Below are 27,158 nucleotides of genomic sequence, written 5' to 3' on the forward strand. Positions count from 1 at the left end.
TTAGATGACTCTGTCTAGCTCATGTGGTTGCAAAATAAATTTTAATGTATTGTCTTTGCTTAATCTAAAATCTGGGATGCAGCTTGGCTAAGGTTGTTGGTTTGTTTCTTTTCAGTCTTAAAATTTCTGCAAGATTAGGGCTGGGAATACCAATGACAGAGTGTGCCTGCAGTTCAGAAGAGATTCTCAGAAATAACTGGTTGGTTTTGTGTGCTTGTTCAAATTTCAGAGTTCCTCAGTCCCATACTATATTAAAAGGGTGAAACAAGGATAACCATCACCTCCCTTCTCCTCTATGAACAAACCAAAGATGTTTTTAAACATTGACTCATACTTTTTGTCTACGCTCAGTTTTATTAGAAAAGGCTTCAGCACATCTTTTTAAAATGCTTTATCCTCCTTTGTGTTTACACTCAATTCTGAGCTCAGCCTTTTTTGTCCTCGTCTTTTGTCAACACCAAACTTGTTTCCCTGATCATTCTCTCTTGCTCTTTCCACATCCCCTTCCCATTTAAATCCCAAGCTACATCTCATCTTAAGGAGTGATCAGAGGGGCTGGTTTGAGCTGCTTTAAGCCATGGGCAACCAAATCTTCATGTCTCACTCCCTCCTACAGGAAAATTCTTAATTGTGGGGGTACCAGTTGTGGGTTTCTCTGGGTCTGGATTGAAGGCACTTGAGATGGTGTTTCATGTTCACACTCAGCTGTTTATTATTTCTTATCAGTAAAACAGTCTCACTACTGTGACTTCTGCAGCTTTTCATCAGAAGGCACAAAATGGCAACAATCTCTTGGTACAAGGACTTTTAAGGCTGAACTATCCAATGAAGAACTGACACCTGGATTATTTTCCCTTTTAACCCAATAACTGATCCCAAAGAGCTGCAATGGGGACTTTTCTGCCCAATTACAAAATGCCACCCAAACCCATGGAGAAGAAGAAGGAAGAAGCATGAAGAAGAAACCCAGGACCACACCCTGTGCCCTCCATCTTGCTGCCATCCACAACATACTAAAAATCCCAAAAACCTCAATTTCTCACCAAGTGATGCACCTACACTGCTCTCTATAATCTATTTCACACTTTTGTGGATTCTGGTCTATCTTGAAGTCTGGGAAACTTTCTCCATGAATGAGGGTCAAAGTCAGTGCTCCCCTGGGGTCAGGGCACCCCAGAGCAGACAGAGAAATATTCCCTGTGCCCTGGGTTTCCACACCTAATTCTTTAATATTTTTCTGGGGAGCAGGTGTTTTAAGCCAATCTGAGACCATGTTGTCACCAAGGGAGGGAATCACCCTTTTCTGGTGTCCACTCTGACCATATCCATTGGAGTGGCTGCCTGATGTGGCAGATTGTTGTTTTTTCTTGGTATCTGTAGGTGAGGAACCTGATCTGGTTTGCCTCACAGCCCTGTGGCTTTGCCAGGGAGGCTTGGGAAGCATCCAGCCAAGAGCAGGGGAAAGTGTGACCATTGATTTGGTAGCAGTAGTTTGGTGGTGTTCACAGGGGTCTCAGGATGAGGGAAGAGACGAGGATCTGACTCCATTGTTCAGAAGGTTTGATTTATTATTTTATGATATATATTATATTAAAACTATACTAAAAGAATAGAAGAAAGGATTTCATCAGAAGGCTGGCTAAGAATAGAAAAGGAATGATAACAAAGGCTTGGGACTCACCAAGACAGTCTGGACAGCTGGGCTGTGATTGGCCATTAACTAGAAACATCTAACATGGGCCAATCCCAGATGCACCTGTTGCATTCCACAGCAGCAGATAACCATTGGTTACATTTTGTTCCTGAGGCCTCTCAGCTTCTCAGGAGAAAAAATCCTAAGGAAAGGACTTTTCATAAAATGTGTCTGTGACACAGTAGAATCTCTGACTGACTTAAATTTACCATTTAATGGCTCTGTACCTAATGTGGTTTCCAGGTCTCACTGAAAGAATGATCCTGCTTTGGCATCGTGCAGCTGTGATGGACCAGCCTGGTTATCTGAGCCAGATGGGGAAAGGAGGTGTCCCATTTTACCCATGTTTAGGCAATTTTCAGCCTAAATCACCCTCCCAAGCAACCAAACAAGAGGTCCCCTCTTAGGCCACTTTTCAATCATGGTGTTAATAAATCTGCCATCCTCATTTTTGAAGGTGCTAAAGGCTGTGGAAGGTTGCTGCTGCTCAGGATGAACTGGGCATTGTTCCTGTGTTTTCCAATACACAAAGCAGCTTCATGCTCCTGCTTATCTCTGTTCAGACCTGCACTCTGCCCCTACCTTGAAATCTCACAAGCTCTAAGACAAAGAGAGCTTTAAGCAGTCCATAATTCAGCCAAGACTCATGGGTTGGGCCAAAAGAAATTTGAGATGATCAGGAATTCATCTGCTGTGCAAATGTGGGCTTGGGCCAAAAAGAAATTGGAGATGATCAGGAATTCATCTGCTGTGCAAACGTGGGCTTGGCGGGTTTTCCCCCTTCCAGGAACAGATTATTGAAAAACTTTTCAGCAGGATCAGCTGTTTTGGATGGGCTGCAGCAGCATATCTTTTCCAAAAGTGACACTAAATGTACTTCTCAGAGCAATGCTCATCATGATTTTAAAACTGAAGATAATTTAGACAAAAACTGCAGTGTTTTATTGTTGTTCATTTGTTTAATTTGGTATGTAAATCACCTCTCCTTTCTTTTATTTTCTTTTTTTTTTTTGGCAGTTAAATATTCTGGTTGACACTGGGAGCAGCAATTTTGCTGTAGCAGGTGTGCCTGATCCTGATGTCACATCCTACTTCAATCCAGAGCTGTAAGTACCTGTTCTGCACCCATGGTGGAAATTAGGGGGGATTCTTTTGGATTCTGGCTCCTCCATGCAAGACAGGATAATAAGGCAGCTCCTGGGGCTCCTGTGACATCCCATGGGAGTGGGATGTTGGCTGCCTGGTGGGAATTTTGGATTTTCCTGATGCAAAACCCCGCCTGACACCACGAGCAGCCCCACTGGTGGCAGCACAGCTGAGCTCTGAGTGAACATCAGCAGCACTAATTACAACTGGAGAAAAGAGAAGATGATTACAGGGTAAAAATCATTTGCAAAATCACACCAATTTCAGCCAATTTCTTACCTGAATAGAATTGCAAGGAATTGGAAGTTTCAATATGTTTTGCCTCTGTTTGAAAACAAAAATTAAAAGCTGGTAATTGTATCAGTTACTTGACATTTCATCCAGAAGCAAAATTACTTAGTCAAAACCTAATTTGTTGTTCAGTTTGGCCACAGGCCTCAATCAGTCAGTGGTCTGGACAGACCCTGATGAATCTGGAGATTTATAAAATACAGCTTGGTGGTTCTGGTGTTTGTTATGCACTAAATTTGCTGTGTTTAGCATAAGCTGACATTAATCACAGCCAAGCTTTGTCTGTCTGAATCACACTTCTTCCTTCCTTCCTTTCTGCCTTTCTCTAGTTTCAATTATTTCAGGTAAACTTCTCCAAAATGCAGTGTCTATATTTAGCTGAAACATATGGATAAAAATACCAAGAGTGCTGGGAAACTGGGGAGTATCACCCTTCTCACTACCTCACATGTGTTTTAACATGAGGTTTTTTTCCAGTAAGAAAACAAAAATCAGTTTTTTCCCAATAAGATGCACTGGGAATGGAGGGAGATCTATTATTTCCATGCTGCTTACTGCAGTAGCCTCACCTCCTGTCATATATTTAGAAGTTAATGGAGATATTACACATCATGCTGATATGATACAGGTCTGGAAAACCCAGAATTTTGGAGAGCTATTTCTGATACTACTTGATAGCTATTTCTGCACTTCTGCAGGGTTTTCCATGCCAGCCAGCTATCCCCTTCCATAGGCAGTGGCTAAAGAAAACTTAAATGCAAGAATTAAAAGCAGAAGCATTCTTTCTCCCTTGTCTCTTTAATGATGTTATTGAGACTGGAAGGACAAGGCCTCTCTCATCAGAAACATAAACCAGAAGAAGCAGCAACAGCAGAGTTTGTGTGCGAGGAAAGACAGACTGAAATCATGTGAAGGTTACAGCCTCTGATCATGTTCTCAGTGGACATTTTGTTTTGAGAACTTTAATATAAGGTTAATAATGAAACCTTGAAGTCCAGGCCCTAAAGAGTTAGTTAAGGGTGCTTTGTAAAATTATTCAAAATCAAGTCATTATTTGATTTTAAGTCATTACTTAGAAGTCAGTCAAGTCCAGAGCAATTTTAGCAGGAGTTTCTGGTTTGGGTTGCACTGATGGAGTCCTGCAGTGGGCTCAGAATACAAACATTAGCAGACTCCTGGGTACACCACGCTTCTTCCATTTTAAATATTTTAACTTATTTTAATTTAAATAAATAAATTGGAGGGATCCTGGCCCCAGTGAAATCAGGTAGATCTTTTAAAAATGTTGGTTGCAAGAAAGCTCTGTAGGTCACCTGGCACACATCCCAGATGAGCTGGGGCTGTCACAAGAGCAGGTGAGCCATGGCTGGGCCCAGCCAAGTCCTGTGAACCTCTGGGGATGGAGAATCCATGCTCTGTTCAGGCAGTGTTCCATGCCATGCCACATTCTCCTGGGGAGGAAACATTTCCTGTTGTCCAGCCTGAACTCAAAAACTGTAACTGGTGCCTGTGGCAGTCAGCATGGCAGCCTCTCCCTTTGATGCAAATCTGAGTGTGCAGTCTGTCCTTCATGTAGGCTCTTGATGAAGCTCTTCACAGAATCGCTGAGGTTGGAAAAGACCTCCAAGACCATCCAGTCCAAGCTGTGACCCATCCCCACCTTGTCACCAGCCCAGAGCTCTGAGTGCCACCTCCAGGCCTTCCTTGGACACCTCCAGTGGGATGAGTCCACCACCTCACTGGGAAGCCCCTTCCAGTGTTTAACCACCATTTCCATGATGGAATTCCTCCTGGTGTCCAGCCTGAGCCTCTCTTAGCACAGCTTCTGTGTGTCCTCCTGTCCTGTTGCTGTTGCATGGCAGAAGATCCTGACTCTCACCTGGCTGCAGCCTCCTGCCAGGGCCTTGTAAAGAGTGAGAAAGTCTCTCCTGAGCCTCCTTCTCTCCAGGCTTTTTCCAGGAGTTTTTCCTCCACTCACAGCCCCTGGGGCTCTGCTTGTCACGAGTCAATGGCTCCTTTGGATCCAGGGGTGCAGCCCAGCTTCAGCCCACACCATGGCTGGTTTGTTCAGCCCCACATCCTCAGCTTCCAAATGGGAAGGCCATGGGAGCTGGTGTCCAAAGCCTGACAGAAGCCAAGATGTGCTACAGCAGCTGTTCTCCTCATCTGTGCCTCCAGTCCTGATGTAGAAGGGAGTGAGATGGCTCAGGTGTGATGTGCCTGTGAAATTCCTCGTTGAGTGGCTGTGACTCCATGACTGTCCTTCAGGTGCTTGGAAACAGATTCCAGGAGCTTTTACTCCTGACTGGAGGTGAAGCCCAGTCACCTCTACTTCCTTGGGTGCTGCTGCTTGTCTCTTTTGGAGACTGGCTTAGGGTAGACTTTGCCCAGCAGTCAGAACACTTTCCCTGGCATTGTGATTTAAACCCTGATGGCAACTTAGCCCTACACAGCCACTCACTCACTCAAAACCCCACCAAAACCCCAGACATTTCCCCCTTCTTCCCCCAGCTGTACTTGCTGAGCATGGCACCATGGTGTGGGATATCCCTGGGGTCAGTTGGGGTCAATTGGGCCGTGTCCCCTCCCAAATTCTCATGCACACCAAGCCTGGCAGTGCTGGAGTGAGGGGGAGAAAAGGCCTCAGCTCTGTGCATGAGCTGCTCAGCAATAACAAAAACATTTCTATATTTCAACTCTGTTTCCAGCACAAATCCAAAACACAGCCTGTGCTAGCTGCTGTGAAGAAAATTAACTCCATCCCCAGCCCAAACCAGCACTCTTGGTTGTCATGATTTTGCAGGGATGGTAAACAGGGGCATGGATACCACGTCAGCTGGATCTGTAAAATTACCCAAGAGTGACCTTTGCCCACGTGCAAATGAGAAAAACAACCTATGGGCACTTTTCTTCCTTCCTAGGAGGAACACTTGAGATTAGATAAAGGGGTTTCCTCTCATCTGGTAATCACTCCTGCAGTTTTTCCCTATATTGTCATGGAGTGCTTCCGACGTCTTACACTGCAAGTTGAAGACAAGGGGGGAGGAAAGATTAGTAATTTGTTAAATTAATGGGTTATGAGTTATAGATGTGTGCTTACTAGAATATTCATGTTGTGTTGGAGAGAGTGATGGGGCTTAATTTCCTGGTGCCACAATCTTAGTTTAATTTTATTCAGATGATCAAAATCAGAAATTGAATGCATGATTCTTTTTTGACTGAAATTGAGGGGGGTGCATGGGAGAGGCATTATCTTTGTTTCAAAGGACCCAGAGAGTGTGTTTTTCAGGAAGAGCCCTCCTGGAGCAATTCCAGAACTAACTTGTTAAATTATGTTTTGTATCACATAATCTATGTGATATAATCCCTCTGTTTAATTATCTGGCTCTTTCTTTACAAAGTGAGTAAAGCTGTTACCATGCAGTCTTTTACAACTTGGGCTTTTGAGTGTCTCTGACAAACCTTTGCTGTAAAAAGTTCTGAGTTTGCTGTGATAATCATGCTCTATAAGTCACCATGATGTAGAAGGCTTTGCAAAATTACCTGATTTCTCCTGAACTGAAAAGAAATCACTGTGTTTGTTTCTCGTGCTGTTGAAAATAACAAGTAGTTTTGTTGAGTACTCTACTTATGATAAAAGAGCTACTTAAACAGACATATAAAGGGATTTTTACACTTGAACCCAAGTGATCAGTGATGGCTCTGCAGCAGTATGTAAATCTGACATGCTCAGGGCTCTCGGTATTCAGGAACAGTATTCAGTTTTATTTCAGTAAATAAATAAAGAGTACTACTGCCTCACCATCTGAAGCTTCAAAAGCAAGCTGCTCAAGAGTTGATGTTTCCAAGAGATAGGGAGGTAAGAGAAATACAGGCAATAAATGGAGGTAATACAATAAGTTATATACCATCAAACAAAAGAAACAAAGCAGCTTGTTTTGCTGCTTTTGCAGTGTGATCCTGCCAGGATGGTTGTGTGCATTGTACAGGCTGTGGTTTGGGGTGAATTATAAAGTTTTTGTGGAAGCCCTGCAGATTAGATGGGACTTCTTAGTTAGAAATCAATAATTTCTGTTGTATTTTCATGTTTGCTTTGTCTTAAAGTTGTTTGGTGAGGCCAGTGTTACTCAGGGCTTCCTGCCCGTGCTGGATTTGCTGTTGCCACGTTGAGCTTGCTGCAAAGGGATTGTGACACGAGAAATAAGATTTTAGTTGTGTCTTGTTCTGTGCTGTGTGCTGGTAATGAGGATTAACTGGAAGAGAAAATTCCCCCATTGCTGGTTTGCTCAGCTGGGGCTCCAGATCCATTGGAGGTTTGAGGACCAGGTTTCTGGTGGCTGCTTTGGAGAGAAGATAGGAGTGGGAAGGAGGTGGACAAGGGAGTAGGATTCCTACAGCACCATGATCTAGGAGCCCTTATTCCTTGCCTCTCTCTACTTTGTCCTGCTGGAAGAGGTGAATTTCTTCTTTTCTCATCTCAGCCAAACCAGATTGTAATTTTCTTTTCCGTGCTGTGTGTTTGTTTTACAACACTCGGCCCATGAATTACAACTAGTCTCTACTTTGACCTCTAAAGTTTTCTTCCTTTAGATCAGTGAGGTGGAAAGGTGAAAAAAACCTGTGGCTGATTACCTGCAAGAGGATGGGGAAGTGGTTTTGCAGAACAGAATCTAATTTGCTGCAAGATCCCTTCCCACATTACCCATTTTGCTCCTTGAAGGAAGTAATAAAGTCTCCTCTTCAATATGACATTTGTGAGCTTTACAAATGAGATGAGTCTCTTCATATCCATTTCTACAGGTGGGGAAGCTGAGGCACAAGTGGTGAGGAAGGGACTTTTCTTGCCTTTCCACAGGAAAGGTCAGCAGCTGTGCTGGAAAGTGAATCCAGTCTTTCTGTGTTCTGGTCCTCTCCTGCTTCTGGAAGAAGAGCTGTGTGCTGCTGCTGCTGTTCTGGTCATGCACTGCTTGTATCTGCAGATTTGCTTCACTTTATTCTCCCAGCACTCAGTTTTCTCTCTGATTTCAGATGTTTCCTCTTCTGCTGCTCAGCCAGACACTTTTCTCCACGAAGAAAAGCATTCTCCCTTTCATTTCTTGCCCCCGCAGTTTCCCTTATGCTGCTAGTTATTCAGACTCTATTTTGATTTATGAAATGTCCTGCCAGTGTCACAGAGGTGTTCTGAGGACCCTGCCTGTGCAGAGATGTTCCTTTGTGTACGTGTCACACAAATGCAGAATCACACAGGAGCGGGGGAAGTGATCAGGTGCGGGTAATACTGCTCTTACCTGGAACTCCTGCATTTTGAAACATTATCTCATGCATTTCTGCTGCCTTGGATGTTAACCCTTGAAGGGTTAGGTTTTGGGAGTGTCAAGAACTGCTTAGGGTTAGAGCCTGGCCTCCCTGCCTTGGAAGAGTCAGTTGCATGGTGCATATGGCCAAAGTGTCCCTCAGGAGAAACTCTTTGAATTATGGGACTTGTCCATGTTGCCATCTGAAGGTTGTTCCTTATAATAACGAAAATTATTCAATAATTTCCCAAATTCATGCTGGTGAGCTCAGGCACAGGGCCTGTGAAGCCACTTCACGTGGCTGTTAGATTAAAGCTGGAGTGATCCAAGTACCTGCACCTGATAAACCCTTGCCCTTTCTATTGTTCTACACATGTAAAGATGCTGTTATAAATTTATTACTTCCCCCCTCTCCCTTAATTTACTTTCCAAAAAGCTGTGAAAAGTCTCTTGAGATGACCTGAACGTGGTCATCTGTCTCTTCAAAAGAGGAAGCTGTGTGCCAAGGAGAGGATCCAAAGTAAATTGTGAGGGATCTAGAACTTTTTAAGCTCTTCAGTAGAGATGTGTGTGGGAAATGATAACAATACTTGTGGATTACAGATCTTTAAAATGAAAAATCTATTGAAGATTTTACTATTTTTTAAGCCTTTTAAACAGGATTCAGTTCCTTCTTTTGCTTGCCATACTTAACTGCTCCTTTGCCTTTGCTTCCCTGGTCTAGAAAAATTAGTTCCTTTTCTCCTCCAAGTCAGTGAATCATTTGTTAATAATATCAAATTCAACTTCCTCATAGATAGGTCAAACTGCAGATTTAGGAAACCTCTGTCTTACTGCTGGTACAATAATATTCCAATTTACCCAAAAAGTATCTTTTAGGAATATTAATGAGGTATTAGTCTACAGCTATTCAGTTAGCTTCGCATTTCAATTTTAGATTTAAATTCAGCAGCTTTCTATTTTCTAGTGCCATTTAATACATTCCTTCTCCAGTTGAAAAGTGTTGCTTCTATGGACCAGTTTGAGTCAGGGACACTGCACTAGGTGACAAAATACCTTAGATTATGGTGGTTTTTGTAAAACACATTGTGAAGATCTGAGTTATTGATGGCTTCTGGATAAAAATGGGGCTTTGACTTTGGGGGTTTTTTAATTTATGCTTTTTCCTGATTTTAGAAGCAGTATGAATACAAATTTGCATACTTAATTTACCTTTTTTTCCCCCTCTCTGGCCAAAATTGAGTTGAAATACATTCTGTTGTCTTGCATTGTAAATGAACAGCCCATGCATCAGTGTGTCCTTTCCTTTTAAAGGTCAAGCACGTACAGATCCCAAGGGATTGAGGTGACAGTGAAGTACAGCCAAGGCAGCTGGACTGGAGTGCTGGGCACAGATGTCATCACCATGCCCAAAGGACTCTATGGCAGCTACACCATCAACATTGCCACCATCCTGGAGTCAGAGAACTTCTTCCTGCCAGGGGTTAAATGGCATGGGATCCTGGGTCTTGCCTACGATGCCTTAGCCAAGGTAAACCATCCCTACCCCCCAGTTGTCTTTCACAAGGACAATAAATAGAAATGTGTTAAAATAAAGCCAGCAGATGATCTGTCAGCATTAGGCTCTACCCTTCCAGCCACTCCTTCCTACACATCTTCTTTCTTTGTTGCAGAAAGAATAAATGGGTTGTGGTGGTACCACAGTCCCATGTGAGGATTTTGGCTTTTCTGGTGATAGAAATGCTGATTTTAGCTCCTCTGGAATGAATAGTTTTTTACAGAGTTTGTAGTACCAGAGTGTGGTTGTGGGATGTGTGTGGAGGGAGGTTTTAGAGCTCTGAGGATACTTCTGAACACTGGTCCAAAGCAAAGTCCTCAGCAGCTCATTCTAGGACATTCTCTGTTCATCAAGTAAAAGTTGAGGTGTGCTGGAGTACCAGCTGTGGGTTTCTCTGGGTCTGGATTGAAGGCACTTGAGATGGTGGTTCATGTTCAGACTCAGGTGTTTATTATTTCTTATCAGTAAAACAGTCTCACTGCTGTGAGTTCAGCAGCTTTTCATTAGAAGGCACAAAATGGCAACAATCTCTTGTTCCAAGGTCTTTTAGGACTAAACTATCCAATGAAGAACTGACACCTGGATTATTTTCCCTTTTAACCCAATAACTGATCCCACAGAGCTGCAATGGGGACTTTTCTGCCCAATTACAAAATGCCACCCAAACCCATGGAGAAGGAGGAGGAAGAAGCATGAGGAAGAAACCCAGGACAACACCCTGTGCCCTCCATCTTGCTGCCATCCACAACATACTAAAAACCCCAAAACCTCAATTTCTCACCAAGTGATGCACCTGCACTGCTCTCTATAATCTATTTCACACTTTTGTGGATTCTGGTCTATCTTGAAGTCTGGGAAACTTTCTCCATGGATGAGGGTCAAAGTCAGTGCATCCCTGGGGGTCAGGGCACCCCAGAGCAGACAGGGAAATATTCCCTGTGCCCTGGGTTTCCACAGAGGTGGATGGATAATTTCAGAACAGATATTAGCTACAGTATTTCCAGGAGCACAGAACCAAGCACATCCTGCTCCTCTGGAGGCAGGGAATTCAGGTGGAAGATTCCATTAAAACCTGAAGTTTATAATCCAAAATGTATAACCTTAAAATCTAAAACTGAAAATGTGATTGGAAAATGACAAAGTTACCATTTTCAACCTTCACATCCCAAAGTGAGAATGGAGAGAAAAGGGAGAAGGGAAGGGAAAAGGGAAGGGAGAAGAGAAGAGAAGAGAAGAGAAGAGAAGAGAAGAGAAGAGAAGAGAAGAGAAGAGAAGAGAAGAGAAGAGAAGAGAAGAGAAGAGAAGAGAAGAGAAGAGAAGAGAAGAGAAGAGAAGAGAAGAGAAGAGAAGAGAAGAGAAGCTGTTCTCAGACTCTGCTTTGGGTAAGCAGAGCACTCAGGGCATTTGTTCTTCCCTTCTTCCAAGGAATTCAGGGTTGTTGGCTTCTGAGGCTGCTCTGAGCTTTGTGCAGTGAGAGCACTTGGCCCCTCTGACCTCCCTGCACACAAATCTGAATCACAGGGAGGTTGCAGCTCTCCAGTGACTGCAAAGGAAAACAGGACCTGCAGTGTCAGGAAGAACCTGGCCAGCACCCAGCTGGAGAGAGCCTGCTTGGTATGAAGTTATTTAAGAGAAAAGAGAGGAAATTTGGGCCACTCAACTCAAAGTTTGTTAGAATTCAACAGTGCTGAGAAACTGAAAGTCTTGACTTTAAAATTCTGCTTTTTAACTATGGGAAGGCATAAAAGGCAAGTTACCTTTGAGTGTTCTAATAACACAAAGACTTTCCCAAACAGAAATTATCAGTGAGAGTTTCTGCCAAGCTCAAACTCTGTTTGAGTTTGGAAACTGCAATTGAACATTACTCCTGTGTTTTAGGGATTTGGTGGCAGCAGCACTGACAGTGGTCAAGAGTAAAAATGTTTTTAAAAACAACAGAAACAGAAAAATGACAGATATTGGGATTTTAATGGCTTATTATGTCTGGAACTTTCATCAGCTGCTTGTCAGAAATTCAATTTACTCATGAAAAGCGGCCTTGTTTGAACGATTTGCTGGTTTCTGCAAAGAAACTTTCTAACGAACCCTGCAATTCTTTTTGTTTGTTTGTTTGTTTGTTTGTTTTGCTTTTCAACACCTTGAAGCCTTCCAGTTCTGTGGAGACATTCTTTGATTCCCTCGTGAGGCAGGCAAAGATCCCCAACATTTTCTCCCTGCAGATGTGTGGTGCTGGACTCCCTGTTTCTGGAAGTGGTACCAACGGAGGTAGTCTTGTGGGTATCTGTCAATAGGAGAGGGAAAATGTATCTTTGTTCATCTCTCTCCCTCTTTTCTCTGACTATCCTGCTTCTGCCAAATTTAGTGTTTAAAGATATTTTCGTGTTTTAAATATGTTTCCTATTTTTTAAAAGAAAAGCTAAGCCCTTAGGCAAAATTTGAATGTTATTTATTTTCATTCTCAATTCTATTTTTTTTCTTCTCTCAAGTTTGAGTAAACTTTTCATCTTTTAACAAAGGAAAACATGAATGTTGTGGTGTTTCCTCAGGGCAGCTTCTGCTATATTTCTCAAACTGAGTAGTCCCTTATGCAGCTGATAAATTTGTTCAATCTCATCAAAATGCTACAGTATTTTTGTTTTATGAGATGTGAAAAGGGGGAGAAGAATCAAGGGTCTTTTCTTTTTCTTTTTTTTTTTAATTTTTTGTCAACAACACATTAAAGGGAAAACTCTGTAGATCAGATCTCCTGCTTGCTGTTACTCTGGGAAGTCTTTCTGTCATCTTTAATGGGACCATGAATTGGCCCATTCTGTATCTGGAATTGGGAGATGGAATGACTGTTCCCAAATGACGCTGAAATAAACATCTCAGCACAGGAGCTGATCACAAACACTTATTTTGAAGAGAATTCACATATTGTGAATGTTTTTTGTATAACTGAAGACCAAGAGAGAATTTTATTAAGTTTAGTTCAGAGTCAGAGAGTCCACAAATGCTCCCAGCCCTCCTCAGCCTAGGTTTTGATGGAAGCTAAAAGTGATAGCAGTGACAGGATGGGATTCCATTTTGGATGTGTGTAAGAAAAAATGAAATCTTCTTGGACACTATTAAAGCTTTTCTGATCTGATAAAGCAAATTATTCACATGTAAGTTTATTATTCTGTCCCATTTTTTACGTTGCCTAGATTTATCCACTGAAGATGCTGTTTTTTAAAATTAAAACAGTGGAGTTTTCATAATAGAATCAGTGTGAGGTTGTAGGTGAAAATGATGATAATTTGGCCCAGTGTGGGAATTCTGTTTGAAGCACAGCTTGTTTAATGTTTCATACTGCTCTATTACTGACAGAGAACTTGACACTAAAATCCTAACAAATGATGCTAAATTAAAACTTTGATGCCCCCGAGTAGCACAAATTAAACATCCCCCTTTTCGTGTGCACCCAAAACTAAACACGTGGGATTTTAAATTGACTTCTTTTCTCCTCTCCCTTAGGTGCTGGGTGGAATTGAGCCCAGCCTGTACACAGGGGATATCTGGTACACACCCATCAAGGAGGAGTGGTACTACCAGGTGGAAATCCTCAAACTGGAGGTGGGGGGACAGAACCTCCAGCTGGACTGCAGAGAGGTATTGGCCCTGCTGTGCTCCTGTCTCTGTGAAATGCAAGTTGGGCTGAGGAAAAGACAAAAAACCAATTGGTCGGTTTTGTCTTGGCAAGCAGATGTGCTTTGCAGCGTCCTGAGAACTGAATTAAAGCAATTCTGGTCAAACAAAGGAAATGGGAGGTTTTGGGGTGACCCTGTGGAGCTGTCTGAGCTCCCAGCTCATGATGGCAGCGGACAGGAGTCACCCTGGGTTGCTTCCTAAAGTTCTCATCCTAGGCTGCCTTTTTTATTTTGTGTTCTTGCAATCAGCTTTTGCTCTCTTGTGGCTGGCAGTTATTATTCCTGATGGATAAGCTTTCTGTTCCTATTAGGAATAATGTTCTGCTGTATCTAGATCAGTCTAATGAGGCTGTGCTGTTGCAATTTCTATTCCAAAGGCATTTCTTTTTTTTTTTTTTTTTTTGTGGAGGATGTATGTGTATGTTTGTGCTTTATCTCTTTCTTACTCTTGCTTGTTGGTATTCATGTTTTGATTTTAGTTCTGTAATTTTTATGCCCCAATTTCTTTAGACATTCTAATTTCATTCTACTCTGATGCTCTTAGTTGGAGATCAATGGGATGTGATAAGTTTAAAGTTTTTATAGTTCATATAAATTAAGTGAAATTCATGATTCCAGTATTACATGTGCATAAATATTATATTCCCATGCAAAATATTGAAATCATATTGCCATATCAATTATTTAACGTGAGTCACAGCATCTTTCAACTCAATAAGCAGAACAAGGTCTATTTAAATGCCTCTCTCTATTGTGCTGTTAGGAAAGCAAAACCACTGGTCCTTTAAAACAAATGTTTGCTTTTCTTTCTTGCCTTAAAAAACAGTCAACATGTTTTTTGAAGGGGAGCCCTTCAGTGCTTTAATACATGCTGTTGCCAGAAAACAACTCACTGAAAAATTCAGTGGTGTGTCAGGAAAGTTTCCTGTAATTGTTGCTCTTTTCTGAGCCAGGGGTTGCTCTCACTGCTGCAGAGGGATCAAACCTTCCTGGATCAAAGGAGACCTTCCCACAGAAATTCCACAGAAATTCAGAGGAAGAGCAGTGAAACAGGAGCGGCACAAGTTTGGGGAGGATGCGTGATTCACTCGAGGATGAGGAGCCCCGTGTGCCCTCTCTCCTCTCTGTTGTTGCATAGGAAATGGAACATTTGTTCACAGCCATCACCAGGGACTGCTCCTTTCCTTGCCAGGGAAAAGCTGTGCCCTTGCTCCAGTGCTGGGAATGTGCCCAGGGCTCCAGTACAGCTGGGACCCTGAGCTGCCAGAATTGCACTTTGCACTGGTAAATATTAACCAGAAAAGCCAAGAAGGCAAAACCAGCTGCTCAGTCCCCATGTGAGCAATCCCACTACTCCCAGATTTTTGTACAGGTTTATATCAATGGCCAGCCCTTTTAACTACTTTTCTTTTTTTCCCAAGGGTGGCATTCCAGGATGCCAGTGATTGTGTATTTTGTGGTACAAATCTGCTAAAATGGACTCCAAAAGGCCTTGGCATTTCTTTCCACTCCTTGGAAATATTTCCAAGTGTGTAACAAATTATTTCCTGTTTGCTTTTCTGTCAGCTCTGTATGGCAGCCCCATAGCAGCTCTTCCAAAAAAATGTGGAAATAACTGTCAAGAGTTACTTTTTCTGACTTTTTGGTGGGTTTTATTTTTGTCACTGCCCTGAAGGGACTCCATGTGACTTGATAGCATCCAAACCAGTGTATTTTAAAATCACTTGCTGTTTGACCTCTTCCTAAGTAGCTTAGGCTGTATATCATCCTGTGTCTTATGATTATGCCATAAACATGTCACAGCTCAGTTATATTAATCCCGCTGCCTAAGCTGGCAGCAAAAGTAGTTAATGCAAATAGCTGCCACTGCTACTTGCCTTTTTTTCCCCCCCCAACAGTTAATCATAGTTTTTAAGGAGTTCATGAAAAAAGATTTACCCTTTTGAAAGTTTATACCTCATTGGCTGTATCTGAAGTTTGCTGAGATCTCTTAATTTTAGGGTTGAACAGCATTACAGTAATAAAAGAGGTGTTTGCTCTTTATGGGTGGTTTTTTGTGCAGATTTTAAGGCAGCAAGACAAACTTCAAGTTTCTTTGCACTTGTTTTTTTGTGTGTTTTAGGGCTTTTCAGCAGTCAAGGGATAAAGGTGTGACATTTGTACTCTTGAGCCAGTACAGACATGTAATGATGCCTAATTTTCTCTGCTTATTCCTATATTAGATATGCCAGCCATTAAAACAGGCTGCTGTGTTTAAACTAGAACTGTTCTCATGCTAGCAGAGACCCTGATTCAGGGCTTGGAAGCTGCATCAGGGTGTTTAACACCTCTCTACTGAATATCAAAATGCTTTTGCTCCCTCTGAGAGGGGCCAGAATTCACTTTTTTTATAGCAGTGAGACCATTTGCACCAGCTGTGGTGACACAGTAATTTCCTGACCGGTGCAGATAAACCCACTCTTGTGTCTAGGCTGATAGTATCTTGCTATTTTTTTTTTTATTATTATTATTTTTTTTTTTCCTCTCAGATTTCACTGGAATTGAAGCTGTCAGCTGGAGAGAGCTGCTGACAAGTATGACATGCAGTTCTGGGAAGGCAGCTGCCAGAAAGGAGCAGCTTTGTTCTGCTCAGGAGACAGTGGGATCTGCATTACAGTGACTACAACTTCCCTCTCTTTTTTCTTTCTCCCCTCCCCAGTACAATGCTGATAAAGCCATAGTAGACAGTGGAACCACTCTGCTTCGACTGCCAGAGAAAGTCTTCAGTGCTGTGGTGCAGGCGATAGCTCGCACATCCCTGGTAAGAAAATGCCATGAAAACTGCTCAGAAATGTGAAATTCCTCTTCAGGGATCACAGGGGCTTTGAAAGGGGGTGTCAGCTCTGCTGCCTGCCTTGCAAGTCGTGGGTCTTGCACCTGAGGGGAGCAGAACTTTCCCTGGTTTAGCCTTGTTAATAAGGGAGAAATGACTGATGGCTTTTGATGGAAAGGGAGAGGTGGAAAAAAATAAGGGAGGAGGGAAAAGGGGGGGCACAAGTGCAGACAAGAAGTGTGAGTATGGAAATGCATCAGAAATGGTGTATTTTCTTCTAAGCATTTCAGAAACACAGACATAATCCCTGTTGCTCTGATTCAAAGTATTAGGAGTGCAAAACTCAGTCTTTTCATTCAAAACAGAGTGTTTGTAAAGTAGGAGAACCTGCTGCTGCAAGCAGTTCCTTTCCAAGTATAATTCTTAGTGCTGTCTAGAATAAATGCCATTCATTAGGATTATTCATATCAATAAAGCTGCTTTTGACCTTCATTATTGAATTATTTATGTTCAAATGCATCTTTCTTTGGGAACAGAGTGGGCTTTAGCGGTAGGGCATGGGGATGGTGGAGTTCTCTGTGTGCAGAGTGGCTGAAGCAGCATTTTCTGCTTAATAAAAACTATTCATAAATTTTTGTTCAATACAAGCAACAGCACCAAGAAGGTTAAAGGGGAAGAATAAACACCAGCCATTTCAGTGTGAACAAACTTGATATTTTTGTCATGGACTCACAATCAGCCAGTGGTTGTTGATGCAAATCACAGGGAACACAGCAAAGCAGCTGCCCCAAAGACAGTGTTTGCCTGTGTGCTGATAATTCAAGATTGAGATCCTTTTTCCTGCTTGATGGAGAGCAGAGATTTGGCATGAAGTGTCCCTCACTGCCTGCAGATGTCCAGGATCTGAAATAAATGTACCAGTTACGAGTTCTTCTCTTTGCACAACACTTCAGTGTTGGCTGGAACAATTTCAGTCCCTGGGCTCAGAATTGAAAGAAGCCAACCCAGGAGCTCTTGAAATGTCCCCCTATGGATAAGGGATCCTCCTGGGGAGTGCTCCCAGTGATCCACACCCCCCTCTGGTGCTGGTCAGGACATTTGAACTGGGGCCTTCCACCTCCCAAGGAAACAGTGGATAGATCTATAAGGTATTAGAGGGGAACCATTCACTCTGCCTAAATTATTTTTTTCTGTCCTATTAAAAACTCATAAAGTAGCTTTTTTTCTGAGTTCTTTTTAATCTCTAGGACCCCTTTCCCTCCACACAGCCCAGAATTTACCTTGACAGCTCCAAACAAAGGAGATAAGTCTGCTAAATAAGAAAAGTAGTTACAGGGTGCAGGGATGGGATTCCAGCTGTGTAGGAGCAATGTCAGGAAAATGGGTATTTTCAGCAATTGTACAGCTCTGTGCTTCTGGCAGGAGATGTACCACTGAAAAAAACATCATCTGCTGTAGTCAGACACACTTTTCTGACCACAGGTGAGCCAGGTTAACAAGTTCCTGCTCCTCATAGTTTGTTATGAGCACCCCAGCCAGGTGTTATTTCCCTCTCAGACAAACTGGGATAACTGTGTGTGACACATTTCTTTATTCAGCTCAGCTCAAAAACAAGGCTGTGAGCTCTTCAGTGGTGTAGATGGTTTTTTAAACTTAAATTATTTGGACTGAAGGCTTTCAGGGAGCAGCTGTTATGATGCAGTTTGGTGTTGAAGGGTGATGATTTTGGCAGATGGGCAGAAATGAGCCAGGGAGGGGGGACACACCTACTACACCTCACTGAGCTGAAGTCAGGACAGCAGGAATACAATGTTCTGTTAAAAAGTTGAACAGAAGAAAGCTCAGATAATCCTAAAATCTTCCTTTTAATTGCCTTTTGGGGATCATGCTCTCAAATCTCCCACATGCATTGCTGCAGTGTGCAGAAGGAGGGGAAAGAAATGCAGTGCATTAAGCAATCTTTCTGGGAAATTAAAGCAGGCACTTAAAACAGAGCACTTTGTAGGCTTGGCCTGACCTGGCTGGGTGGTACCTTGCAATTTTTCTCAGATCTGCTTTTCAAGACCAAATGGAAAGAGAGGAGAACCATATTTCTCAGCAGGTTTGGCCTAGGACTCAGCTGTGAGGGAAGAGTGTTCTGCCCTGTGCCCAGGGATGCACTTCAGCAGGAGCTGAGAGTTCAGGGTAAAAGGCCTGTTCATGGTGGGAAATCTCCTTGTTCACATGAGTCTGTGCTTGCTGAGGCCCAAGAACAGAGCAGAGCACCTGGAAATGGAAGGAGTTGTGGGAACCCAGGACACCCCTCTGGCTGTCCTGAGCAGCCCAGACCCCTGCCAGGGGCTCAGAGACCCTGGCACAGAGCCCAGCATGCCCCTGTGGTTTTGATTATGACCCATGGAGCAAATTACCAACCTTAGATGAAGATCAGCAAGCCACAACAGTTTAAGTAGAATGACAGTGAATTTATCACAGGGTGGAAAAGTAGATTTTGGGGTTTTTAGAATGGGGGTTCAGGGGACAAGATGGAGGAATCTGGGCATGTCCAGCCTTTCTCCGTCTTCTTCTTGGCCTCCATCTTCTGCTGTGATGTTGGCACTTACAGATTGGTTTAGAGTAGAAGCTCACTGTCTAACATAGGTGAGGTATTGGAAAGCAATTGTAAACATTGTACACGTAGTTTTTAGTATAAAGACATAACCCTGCCCTGGGGGCAGGCAGAGAGCCTGGAACTGTCCTGCTGGATGGACCTTGGCAGGGCAGGAGAAAATTTTTTATAGATAAGGAACAATAAACAACCTTGAGACTGAGAACTGAAGAGCTCTGACTCTTTCTTCAAGCGCTGGGCTGAGAAAAGAGACTTTCCAACTTTTCTGGGGATCACTCTGACCAGCTGGAGATCCCAACAGGAGTCTCTGTGCAGCCCTAGCAAACACATCTCTGGCAGGTGTGGCAATGGGTGAGTGCCTGTCACCTGTAAAATGCCATATTTTAATGAATGAGCTGATGCTTACAGAATAATCCATCTCACAGATAAATACAAGTCAGGAGAGTGCAGGGGCTGGGTTCCATCCTCTTCCTTCACCCAGATGGGAGCCTTTGGCTGTGCAGCCTCAGACCAAGCTCCTCCCTTCTTTTTTTACTTTGTGCCAAAGAAATGCAGTAAAATGAGGAAGGCTTTTGCTCAGATCTGGCAGCAAATCAGGTTCAGGGAGCAGGAACATTGAGCAAGATGTTTGTCTTAGCCAAACAAGCTCTGTAGGGGTTGGCTTTTTGTTTTGTTGGTTCCATGGATATGTTACAAAATACTGTTAATGGGTTTTATTTCAAAAGCGTGTCAGGTTGTACTGGTAGGGAGTGACAGGGCTTCAAAAGAGAAAGAGGGTGTGTTTCTTTCCTTTACAGCAAACCTTGATCCCCTCAGATGCCAGGAGATTTTTGGCTTAGCCCTTGGCTTCAAGACTCTGAAGCTGAGTAAGGAGCTGTAGGTGCATGAGGAAGGGAGGTGACCTCACTATCTCATGATACATTCACGTGGTTTGTGCTTTGGTTTGTGTTTTTTATAGAATGTAAAATGCAAAACCATTGGTGTTTGGTCAGAGGGGAGGGAGGGAGGGAGGCAGTAAAATCCCTCTGTGGAAGTGATTGCTCAGGGAGGCCACGTGTTCACTGCAGTAGAGGAAATAATGGGACAAAAATGGGGAGGGAAGGGAGAGCTAAACTTGGTTTTGCCTCTTCCCCCTTCTCCAGGTCATGCTGGGTCATGACACACCTTGGTTGGGGTTTGGGTTTTTGCCTTGGTCCTTAAAGAAGCAGCTCAGATTTGTGTTCTTGAATTTCTCCGTGGAAATGAAAAGTATCAAATAGTGTCAGTGGTCATTCACAAAAATCTATCAAAATGGCTGTAACCTCCAAGTGTAATTTTGTTTGGTTGGTTTGTTTCACAGATACAAGAATTCTCTTCTGAATTCTGGACTGGTACACAGCTTGCATGCTGGGATAGAAGTGAAAAACCCTGGTCCTTATTTCCCAAACTCTCCATTTACCTGAGGGATGAAAACTCCAGTAGGTCGTTTCGGATCTCTATCCTACCACAGGTCTCTTTGTTTATTCATCTTTGCATTTATTTTTACTATTATAGAATAGTAAATAGTATTATAAAGCACATGCTCTTAAAAAATAAGAGCTATTTTTAGCAGTAACAGGGAACTGGCTTATTGAATGCAAAGGAAACCTTTTTTAATCAAATTTCAAAAATCAATTTTTAAATATGGAAAATAACAAACTCGTCAAACCTAAAAGCAAAAAAGAAAGGGACAAAGCACAGTTTCCCTCTCAGTGCAGTCCATCTAGTTGTGAATTTTTTTTTTTCAATTTGTCTGGAAAAACAGGCAAGTTTCTGTTTTGTTTTCATGAGCTTTGGCCACATCAGATGTCAATACAGAATGTCTCTGCTCGTTTTGATCTTCTCGTTTGGGGAAGGGAATTGATTTGTTTGTCGTGGCATTTTGAGTTGGAGCACTTCTTCTGAATATGAAAATCTTGGCAATGACCCTTTGTGAGCTCTTCACCAGCTTCTGTAACTCGCCTGGTTTATCTTTTATTAATATTCCATCCATTCCATTATATTTAGAATATAATGTGCCACGTTTGTTCTCCTTTTCTGCCTTCTCCTCCCACTGTCAGTTGCAGTACAGGCTGGTATTGTCTAACATTACTGATACATTCTTTTACCTCAAGGGACAGGCAGGAGCAAAGGAAAGAATGAACCTATTAAGTACATTTTAACTTGAAATATAGTAAAGCCTTATGATAAGCTTTCTCTGTATTGATCATGTAGCTTGGCAATCATTCATCTTCCCCGAGGAGACAGGGGGTGAAATGTGACTTGAATTTATAAAATTCAGAACCTTGCAGCTGACACTGAATGCTTTGTGAATCAACTCCATCCTAATAATTCTTTTAATAACTAATTATTCCCTAATTTGAGTTCATCTCCCAGGTTCTGCCTCAGCCATCCTTCCCTTATGGAAATTATGGTAAAAAGTGAGAATCTCGAGAATTTGCTGTTGACCTGCATGTAGTGACTGACTGTGTTCAACCTCTTTTTAGAATCCACAAGCTTTACCTCTTTATCTGCCTGTTAGCTTTGACCAGTTTTAAATCATGTACACAAATCTGTTTGCCCCTATCCATTCTCCATTTCCAGTGGAATTTGCGTGCCTGAACTATAAAAATGAAAAAGTCTGAACTTCGACCTGCTGTGAGGTGTTGCTTTTTATACTCTGGCTTTATTTTTATTTTTATAATATATATAATTTTTCTTTTCATTTTCCTTTTAACAGCTTTACATTCAACCCATCCTTGTGATAGGAGATAATTTGCAGTGCTACAGATTCGGCATCTCCTCCTCCACAAACGCTCTGGTCATTGGTGCTACAGTCATGGAGGGATTTTATGTCATCTTTGACAGAGCCCAGAGGAGAGTGGGCTTTGCAGTGAGTCCCTGTGCAGGTAAGAGAACAATTTCTCAGGATTTGGGGAGTGAGGAAAATCAGAGAAACACCTTTGCCACATATCTGTTGGCAGAAAGTGTGGGTACTCCTGCAGTGTGAAGGGTGTGTTTTAAAGAAATTCCAAGTTATTCACATTTCAAACGAAGAAAAAAACAAGGAAAAAGGAAACCAAAACTGTACTGCAACATCTTTTGGGATGAACTGAATCAGGCTCAGCTCTGGGTATCTGTGCTGGGTTCTTCCCTCTCACAGAGATGATCTTTCTGGGACATCTGTCTGTGTGTGCATTTTCCCTGTTATAACAGTTATATCAGATGAGTCCCTGTGGTTTTTTTTAATGCAGCTTCATTTTGGGCTGGTTCCTGCTCTGAGCTGTGCATAAATGGATTCTTCAACCAACTCTTGAAGTGTGCAGTGAAGTGCCTTACTCACACTTTTCCCCTAATGTAAATTGAGCCTGTTCAGCCCCTCAGAAATTGGCAAAGAGTGAGCTGAGGTGAAAATGGGACTCACATTAAGACTCTGTAGTGTTTGTGTTAATTCTAAACAATTGCTTTTCGCATTGTAAGCTGAAAGCCATTAATTTATCAACTAGCTGCTGAGGAGATGTGAGGAAGCTCATGTGAAGCTCATCATTTCTGGCTGATTTTACTGTGCTGGTTAACTTTCATGATTTCTCTTCTCTCACCAAGGGTAGCTAAAACCCAAAAGCTTTGGGGTTTCCTCCCCTTATTGTTCAGACATTGCTTTGACATCACAACTGGGAGAGGAGGGGAAGGATGTGCACCCATATTCAGGTCTCTGTCCCAAGCAGGAAAGTCTGTGCCCCGAAAAACATTGTCTCACCTGAGGTTTGCATGAGAAAAGGGCTGGAACTGGCAGTGCTTCTTTAAGGTTTTAGAGAAGGTAAAGGCAGTTAGGACTGGAGTGCTTAATGAAGGGGAAAACAGAGATACTGGCTGGCTGAGCTGTAGCTCTAGGGCAGGTTTTTTTAATCTCTTCATTGTTAACAAGCTCAGATTTGTTGGCTTTGAGCTCACTCCCAGAGAAAATCTGGATATGGATATGAGTTGCTTTATGGACACTTCTGTGAGGTGCCAGGCAGTGATGAAAGACACATTTTGAATGCATCTGGCAGGAGAGTGTAACTGGACAAACGCTGCAGGCCAGGTTTTCCTGCCTTTCATTCTTCCTGGTGCCTCCTGACTGCAGCTGGAGCAAGTGTGGAGCTGCCTCCTGCAGGCATCAGTGTGGGGAGGAAGGGGCATCAGAGAGAGCACCTGGACCATGCATGGTCAGCAGGGGACACCAGGCAGCTGCTGTGCATTAGAGCTGCTTTGGTGAGAAAAATAACCTGAGAACCATAATAAGAACGCTGTGGTGTTAGTATTGCTCCCTGCAAGCACAGTGTGACCACGTAATTCTGCCAGAGAGGAAGAACTGAGCTTGCTGAACAGAGCTGCCACTGGAATTTCCATGAGCTTGGACATGTGATTACACCCAGCTGGTGCTCCAAGCCATTTCCTCCTGGTCTCCTTGTCCACGTTTTCTGCACATGTCTCACCAGCATCACAGGAACTCGGCTTCCTGAGGAATCAGCTGAGACAAGATGCACGGAGCTGCCAGATCCCACTCACATGAGGCAGATGACATTTTGCTGGATTGTGCCAGTGATGCTGAGTTTCACTCCTTCACAGCTTGTGGTTTCCATATTTAACAGCACTTGGATGAGAGAGCCACGGCTGGGAGTGCAGGATGAGGGATGGAGCTTCCCGTGGAGGCCAGCCCTGCCCGCCATAGCAACTGTGTTCATGGCATTTATTTGGAGCCTTCTAGGCAGCTCGTGGGCATAAATTAAACTGAATTACTGGTGGCTCCAATCTTCAGGAACAGAGGAATGTTAAAGACCATTCAGTGTGGCTTTGCAATGACTCTTGCTCTCTTAGTGCGAACATTAAATTAAATCAAATTGATTTTCTAAGGTGTTGGAGCTGTACGTGATGAATACACAAATTATGGGAACAGGACTAAACACCTTAATTTCATTGAACTTCCAGGTTACTTTTCAGACTTGGCTAGAGATGAGAACTGGCTTATCCCACATTACCCTTTGGACCATTTTCATTCTCCAGGATGTACCAAGAATGAGAAAAGTTAGATAGCTGCAAGAAGCTCTTCCATTGCAGCTGAAAATTTGCCTTTTCCTCATTACATGAAACCTTTTAAGACTTATTCAGACAAATAATTTTGAGTTGCCTGTTGATAACCGAGTGTTTACAGGATGACTAGGACAGGTTTTTGGATCAAGTCCCTTCTTGAGACAGGATGTTCAGATCAACGAGTGATTTCCAGGTTTTAGTGAAGCAACCTGGAAATGTTCAAGGCCAGGTTGGATGGGGCTTTGAACAATCTGGTCTAATGGAAAGTTCCCTGCCCATGGCAGGGGGTTTAAACTAGATAATCTTTAAGCAAAGAAAAGAAATCAGGAAAAAATAAATAGCCCTGTGGGAAAAGAACTGGGGTTTTGGTAGGCCCTAAGCTGAATGCAAGCCAAGGAAGGTGAAAATGAAATTACATAACAAAGAGCAACATCTACCAGGGACATTCAGTAACATTGGACATGAGGGGTATCTTTGTCACCAGCTGGGTGGCACAGCAGTGAAACAGGGTCCCCATTCTTGGGCTTTTACAAGGCCTGGCATAAACCTGGGATAAATCTGCAGCAGAACTGATCTATTGATGCTGACAGTGCTGCTCTGAGTAGGATCCTGGTCTAGGTGACTTCCAGGGGCCCCTTTCAAGCTGTACTTTACAATTCTATTATGAATTTTATCTAATTCCAGGTTTCCTGCTTTTGTAACCACCCAGGTGGGTGAGCTAGCATGTGTTGAGTTCTACACAAATGTTAGAAAATAGCATTTTTCCAGAGGCGACTTTTTTGTCCTGTAATTATCAACAATGAAGAAAATCTCATTTATTCAGGGTTATACAAGTACTGTAGTTAGGTACCAGCAGATATTCTAAAATAATGCATCAAAATCCTCTAATTCACCTAATGTGTAATATGCTGTGTGTGTGACTGTTAGTTTATGTTCAGGGCTTCTTTGAACAATTTAGGCAAATTTCCTCTCAATTTCCCTGGAGGTGGAAGAGTGTGAGGGAAAACTTTTTTCCCTTTTGGAGGGAAGAAAGCAGAGGCTGTGCTGCTATCAAGCATTCTCAAAATGCAATTTAAAATGTCAGCCACTATGGCAACAGTTTTGTGTTGTCTTCTTTAATAGGAGTAATTATTGTGCTGGAGCCAAATAATGAGTAATTAGAGACTGTTTATTTTCAAAGCTATTTCCAAGGTGGAAAAATGTACTGCTTTTTCTTCCCCCCCTGCCCCTACTTCTTCAAAATACAACTAAGTAATGATATTTACGTCTTGCATTTGAAATTGGTGTTAAATGTGGTTGAGTTTGGTGTGGCTGCAGAACTTCATAGAGACAAACCAATGGTGTGAGGGGATGAGATGTCCAGAAGAAATAATTGCGTAAGAAATAATTGCAAAGTGCAATCCTGGGGCTCTGGACAAAAAGGATTTCTTCCACAGACCTCTCTAGGCAGAATTTTTACCATCTAATGAGTTTGGGGAGTGGGTGTTTGGTTATTCACCAGTGCCAGGGTCCTCGTGGGTGCAGCCTCGGGTGCCCCCAGTTTGCTCTCACAGCATATTCCTGCTCAAGGAGCCTTCCCACACTTAGGGGTGGAGAAAGGGCTGGTTCAGATGAGTGATTCCACAGAAAATTCCTTGTTAGGGCATTTTGTTTGTTGTGAAGGCTGGTGTCCCATCTGATCTGTGAGTTGCAGCCTCCCATTCCCTCCACCAACACAATTGGGGCTGTGAGGGACAGGAGTGAGGGTGCAGGATTACCCCTTTCAACACCAGCCCACAATTGAATTGGATCAAATCTAACAAAAGCTAAATCTTCATATAATGCAAGGTCTTGTGAGGCCAGGGACTGAATGACAGCCAAAATCTATGCAGCTAAATCACCCAACCTGTTCTGAATTTTTTTAAAAACCTGAAGAACCTTAAAGGTCACCTTTGCAAAATCCAGTCAGTCTCCCTTCCTCCTTCCAAGGGGGTAGTTTATGGTAATCTCTTTAAATGTGGTTTCAGCAGTTGTGACTAAGATATGTGAAAACAAGAGATGCAGTTTTTAGTAGTGGGATCACTTCCAATCAGGCAAGAGTGTGCCTGTATGTAAAATGTGTGAGAAACAGACAGGACAGTTAAAACTGGGGCCCTCATGAAAAAATATTCAGATGTGTCATGGAAGTGGCTGACTAGAGAAGTGAATTATCGCTGGTTCTTGCCTTAACTTTGTCATCATTTTTTGAGCTGCTGGGTTAGTTCTCCTGGCCCAGCTCTGTTGCTCCTTCATGTCCCTGTTCCTCACTCCTGACACTGACCTTCCTCTCATCCACTCCCCTTTTGTGGACATCTGTCACCCAGCTCTCCTGCCTCACCTCCCCTTCCTTCTGGATTTTCATCCACAAGAGGGTCTGTGCTGCTTTCCACACTGCACCTTGTGTTTAGGGTAAAGTCCTTTCAGGTCTCTGTGAAGCTGATGAACCTTCCTGCTGCTCCCTAAGAAGACAGCAAACACAGAAGATCAGAGAATCACCTGAGGTGCTTTTCCAGTTGTTGGAAATGCCAGAAACAAGCAAAAAAACTGCCCAGGCCCTGCCCTACACCGGGGTGGATGTTGTAGGATATTTAAATGGATATTTTTGTAAGATTAGTGGAGAGGCAAAGAAGTGATCCAGTGGTTTGGGCTTTGACTGATTGAAATGTCTGTCCTCTCCTGGACAGCCTGTGGAGGTGTGGGAGAGTTGTGGTCTCCTTATGCTTCAGAGTCCCTTTTTATAAACATGGGATTCTTGTGTTTTGCCTTGGTTTGAACAGACAGGTGTCTGCTAAGGAAGACAGGAGCCTCCCCTGAAATGGAAAATGTAAACCCCCCTCCCTCCAAATTATTATAATTTTGAAATTAAAAGGCTCTCAAGCAAAGATATGGGAATAAGAATAACAGTTCTTTATTAAGGAAAAATAAAAATAAAATAAAAATGCAGTAATACAAAACAGGACTGACGGAGTCAGAATAAAACCTGTTCCCCTGTGTGTCAGGGGGGTG

The 27,158-nt window shown here is 42.8% G+C and overlaps 1 protein-coding gene across 1 annotated transcript in view; it reads left to right on the forward strand.

The window, feature by feature from the left end:
• The window catches only part of BACE2 (beta-secretase 2), a 56,689-nt gene that overhangs the window by 22,574 nt on the left and 6,957 nt on the right, over nt 1-27,158 (forward strand). The window contains exons 2-8 of the mRNA XM_071430166.1: nt 2,711-2,799; nt 9,739-9,955; nt 12,127-12,255; nt 13,478-13,612; nt 16,349-16,450; nt 20,407-20,556; nt 21,805-21,973. Of these exons, the coding sequence (XP_071286267.1) occupies nt 2,711-2,799; nt 9,739-9,955; nt 12,127-12,255; nt 13,478-13,612; nt 16,349-16,450; nt 20,407-20,556; nt 21,805-21,973 (991 nt within the window). The remainder of the gene's footprint in view (nt 1-2,710; nt 2,800-9,738; nt 9,956-12,126; nt 12,256-13,477; nt 13,613-16,348; nt 16,451-20,406; nt 20,557-21,804; nt 21,974-27,158) is intronic.

Source organism: Agelaius tricolor, unplaced genomic scaffold (assembly GCF_023055355.1).
Source record: "Agelaius tricolor isolate 1412-34295 unplaced genomic scaffold, bAgeTri1.0.p SCAF_7, whole genome shotgun sequence".
NCBI classification, from domain to species: Eukaryota; Metazoa; Chordata; class Aves; order Passeriformes; family Icteridae; genus Agelaius; species Agelaius tricolor.